At 46.0% G+C, this 5058-nt stretch overlaps 1 protein-coding gene across 1 annotated transcript in view; it reads left to right on the top strand.

The window, feature by feature from the left end:
- tmem81 (transmembrane protein 81) overlaps positions 1 to 3068 on the top strand; it is a 5295-nt gene extending 2227 nt beyond the window's left edge. Inside the window, exons 3-5 of the mRNA XM_060052951.1 lie at positions 320 to 435; positions 2353 to 2528; positions 2849 to 3068. Of these exons, the coding sequence (XP_059908934.1) occupies positions 320 to 435; positions 2353 to 2528; positions 2849 to 3031 (475 nt within the window). The 3' untranslated portion in view covers positions 3032 to 3068. The remainder of the gene's footprint in view (positions 1 to 319; positions 436 to 2352; positions 2529 to 2848) is intronic.
- Positions 3069 to 5058: the final 1990 nt, after the last annotated feature.

Raw genomic sequence — 5058 nt, 5'->3', positions numbered from 1 at the left:
AGTCCTGGAGGTGGGGAGGTGGGAGGAGGAGAGAGGAGGGGTGAGGAGGAGAGAGGAGGAGAGAGGAGGGGTGAGGAGGAGAGAGGAGGAGAGAGAGGAGGAGAGAGGCCATGGGGCCCTAGTCCTGGAGGTGGGGAGGAGCGAGCTCAGGGGGGGGGGGAGGTGATGGTGGATAGGAAAGAGGAGAGGACGGAGGAGAGGACAGAGGAGAGCACGGAGGAGAAGAAGGAGGAGAGATAGCCTTGGGAAAGGGTGGCATAGTGGTGAAGGTCAAAGGTCACAGTGGGTGTGCAGTGATGTGGTGCCGTGTCCGGTCCAGGGTGTCATGGCGATTCGCCCGCGGTGTCATCACCTCTGACGACCGCCTGTTCTCCCGCCTGGAGGTCCCGGGGCTGGACCGCGTGGTCCTAGAGCCCGCCTCCGAGCACCACGCAGGTACCTCGTCATGCAGATTATGGGATGTGATTGGAGTGGTGCTATGAAACATCGTACTTCTTGCTGCTTCACAATTGTACCCGTGTACGATATCTTTTCCTTTTCCCGCTCGATGATGTCATCAATGTACATTGTTGTTGTTGTTGTTGTTTTTAGATTTTCCTGTTATCTGTTCTCTTTTCTTCTTTATCCTGTTTTTGTGTATTGTTGATTTGCTGTATGTTTGTCTTGTTAAATGTGTACCAGGAAGAGTAGCTGTTGCCAAGTGTAATGGCTAATGGGGCTCCTAATAAACTAAACTAAACCAGCGCTGTAACACTGTACTACCCTACATCATATATTAATGTAGTACATGAGATAATATAATATACTATATTACATCATATACTAGTGTAATACATTACATGATAGATTACTGTAATACATCATATATTATGCTACAGTACATCATATATTAATGTAATACATGAGATACTATAATATACTATATTACATCATATACTAGTGTAATACATTACATGATAGATTACTGTAATACATCATATATTATGCTACAGTACATCATATATTAATGTAATACATGAGATACTATAATATACTACATTACATCATATGCTAAGTGTAATACATTACATGATAGATTAGTGTAATGCATAATACATTATACTATATTATATCATATACTAGTGTAATACATGACAAGATATATTAGTGTAATACATGAGATACTATATTACATTACACCAGAAAGACCTCCTGACAAAGTGTGTTTACACCAGACAGACCACCTGACCAGGTGTGTTTACTCTAGACAGACCACCTGACCAGGTGTGTTTACTCTAGACAGACCACCAGACCAGAGGTGCGTTCAGAATCGCAAACATAGGCGAACGTTCGCGAACGATTTTAAACATTTTCCGTTAAACGAACATAAGCAAGCAAACGTTTACGAACATAGGCAAACTGTCTGAAGAGGTAGTTCTCCACAAACAGAGATGGATCGCGGTGCTCTCTTCGGCTACGTGACATTCGTTGCCATGGCATTAAACTAAACTATATTTAAATCATTTACTCCTTTCCTACACAGAAAGCAATAGATAAAACGTTTCATATAGCCTATCTACACCCTTACTTCAACTGTTGTCTTTTTAATCCAAAAATGCGATTTGAACGTTATATCGCAGTAAGTGGGTACAACTTCGGTGACGTAGCCCTCTATTCTTGAATTTTCCGTACTGGTTGTCTGCAGTAGGCTTTCAACGAGGTCGACCACTTGTAAACTCTTCCATTAACATGGAGGCTGCCGCTAATACCATGGCCTTCGTATCCATTTTTTTCGTTTACAGTTTGTTTAGAATGGTGTTCAAAAATCGTTCAAAATGAATTGTTTAATGTCAACGCGTTCTTTGCGAACGTTCGCCTATGTTCGCTGAACTTGAACGCACCTCAGGTGTGTTTACTAGATAGACCACCTGACTAGGTGTGTTTACTCTAGACAGACCACCAGACCAGGTGTGTTTACTCTAGATAGACCACCTGACCAGGTGTGTTTACTCTAGACAGACCACCAGACCAGGTGTGTTTACTCTAGACAGACCACCTGACTAGGTGTGTTTACTCTAGATAGACCACCTGACCAGGTGGGTTTACACCACAGACCAACTGACCAGGCGTGTTTACAGGTAAAGACAGACCACCTGACCAGGTGTATTTACACCAGAAGACCACCTGACCAGGTGTGTTTACAGGATAAAGACAGACCACCTGACCAGGTGTATTTACACTAGACTAGACAGGCCACCTGACCAGGTGTCTTTACTCTAGAGTGACCACCTGAGCAGGCGTGTTTACTCTAGCCAGACCACCTGACCAGGTGTGTTTACACTCGACAGACCACCTGACCCGATGTGTTTCCAGGTACGTACCGCTGTGACGTGCAGGACTGGGCCCACCGCCGGGGGAAGCGGGCGTACTGGGGGGTGAGGGTCCTACCCCAGGGGGTGGTGGACCTGGACTACCCCGGTTCCCCGGCCCCCGGGCCCCAGAACCCAGACCGGATCCGACTGTTCCTCACCGGCACTGTGCCCTACATGGTACGGTCCTCATAGGAGCTCAATGGACCTGGTTTATATTCCCATCATGCATTGCTTCCCCAGAAACCAAACACCAGCCTTAATCTTGTCCTGCTTTATGCTGGAAAAGTGTGTCTGGTAATAGCTGCTTCTTAAGGAACTAGTTCCTTAAGGAATCCGTTTTTTGTCTGGTTCTGTCCGGTTCCGTCTACTTCTCTCCGGTTCTGTCCGGTTCTGTTTAGTTCTAACCGATTGTAATCCGGCTCGGTCTGGTTCTACGTCCTGGTCCTCCTGTGTGTCTAACCGCTCTGGTATTGTTCCACTGGTCTTGGACCCCCCAGGTGCTGGTGGGTCTGGGGGTGTCCACCGGTCTGGCAGGTCTGACCGTGATGGGGCTCTACCGGGTCCTGGTCCGGGGTGGGGGGATTAGCGGGAGCCAGGAGAACCAGGAGATGGAGCCGCGGAGAGACAGAAAGACTGACTTTGAGCGTTCCGGTGCTTGTCTGTCTGAGGTTGAATCATAACCGGACTGAGTCTGATTAAACAAACTGAAATACGCTGGCTCTTTGGTTCTACTATCTGGTGAGTGATGTGGATGGCTCTACTTATTTAATGTTTCTTTTTTTTGAGGAAATAATTTTTTTGGGGCATTTGAACCTTTAACAAATGGTAGGAAGACGTCTCCTCCTGCGTCACCTCCTTTTTCTATATCAAAGAAGACGGCGGTAGCTGCAGTTGCATGATTGAGCCACTAGGTGTCGGCCAAACGCAAGGTTTCCCCTCTTCTAGCGACCATAATTTAGTCTATTGTGATTTTGGGCTGAGCTGAGCAATTTCTTGCTTTTAAAATTGTAAATGCACATAAATTACACTGAACACATGAATCGATCGTTATGCTTTGCGCTAGAAGGCTTAATTCTACCATGTGAATAGATCTCTCTGATCCAGGGCCGCCGCCGCTCCTCATACGCAGAGTACACAGAGCGCGTAGGGCACCAAGTACCTGGCGGGGGCCCCCTAAATGAAGGTTGCAAAAAAAATGCAATTAAATTCAATTTTATTTGTATAGCCCTTAATCACCATTACCGTCTCAAAGGGCTTAACAGGCCAAATATTTATGACACCCCCCTTTACCCAAGCCCCCACAAGGGCAAGAAACACCTCCCTTGAAATTAGCAAGGAAGAAATCTTGAGAAGAAACGCAAAGTAGGGGATCCCTTCTTCCAGGGATGGTCAGGTGTGCAATGGGGGCCATCATTGACATACAGGTAAATACATGCACATCATATTAAAATGGTGATGGGGTGCTGACCGGTTAACCATGAGGAGAGTCCAGGCATCCAGTCCAGTCAACGCAACACGCTAGAACAGACAGAATGGTGAATTAGAACGGAAAAGTACATAGTGGGAATGTATACTGTATTAACAAAAGCACAAACAAACTGGTGGTCTTCACTTCGCATCTGTCGTTTTCACACTCCTATGTTCCAAATGCAAGATTGTAGAGGTGCGTTTTGAGCTTTCCTTTGAATAGCTCCACAGAGTCAAATTCCCTGATCACTGGTGGCAGCCTATTCCATAGGAAGGGGGCTCTCTGTCCAGCCGATTTATTTTTAACCTTCGGCAGTGAAAGGCCAGCTCCCGAAGACCGGAGGGACCGAGACGGACTATAAGGAATGATTAGGTCCTTCAGGTAGGATGGAGATAATCCATGCAAGGCTTTATAGGTTAGCAGTAGCACATTAAAGTCTGATCTGAAAGTTACTGGTAGCCAGTGCAGAGAGGCGAGAATAGGTCTGATATGATCAAACCTTCTCGTTCTGGTCAGCAGTCTAGCTGCAGCATTCTGTACAAGCTGTAGAATTTTTGTGGTAGAGTTCGGTAGTCCCGAGAACAGTGCATTGCAATAATCCAGTCTTGATTAAACAAATGCATGAATCAGTGTCTCTGCACCCGCTGCAGATAACATTGGTCTGATTCTTGCAATGTTTCTCAGATGGAAAAAGGCAATTCTAGTTATACTTCTAACATGTTGGTCAAAGCACAGTTGAGGGTCGAACAGGACACCAAGATTTTTGACAGATGCCCTCCCCATCCCCATCCTGCCCCGCAGGACGTGTAGGACAAGCCGCACGGCAAGCATCAATTTTCTCTCTAATCGATTGAATCTTATTCTCAAAGAAATCCATGAATTCACCTGCCACGATGGAGAAGCCTACAGTCTCAGTCTGTTTCTGAGTCACTCTTCACCGTGTCAAAAAGAAACTTGGGATTGTTTCTATTCAAGTTGATGATACTGGAAAAGTAGGCGTTCCTGGCAGTAGTCAGCGCACCCTTATAGGGGAACAGACTGTTGTGCCATGCAAGATTAAAGACCTCAAGTTTAGTCGAGCGCCATTTGCGTTCAAGGATCCTGCAGCTTCGCTTCAGAGTGCGCGTTTCTGCATTAAACCAAGGAGCTGGTTTTTTCAATTATCGTTTTTTTAACTACGAGCGGAGCAACTGAATCAATGGCAGCAGACAAGGCAATGTTGAGGTCATCAGTAAGGCA

This window comes from Gadus macrocephalus, chromosome 1 (genome assembly GCF_031168955.1).
Source record: "Gadus macrocephalus chromosome 1, ASM3116895v1".
In the NCBI taxonomy this organism is placed as follows: domain Eukaryota; kingdom Metazoa; phylum Chordata; class Actinopteri; order Gadiformes; family Gadidae; genus Gadus; species Gadus macrocephalus.
This window is presented reverse-complemented; position numbering and strand designations above follow the sequence as displayed.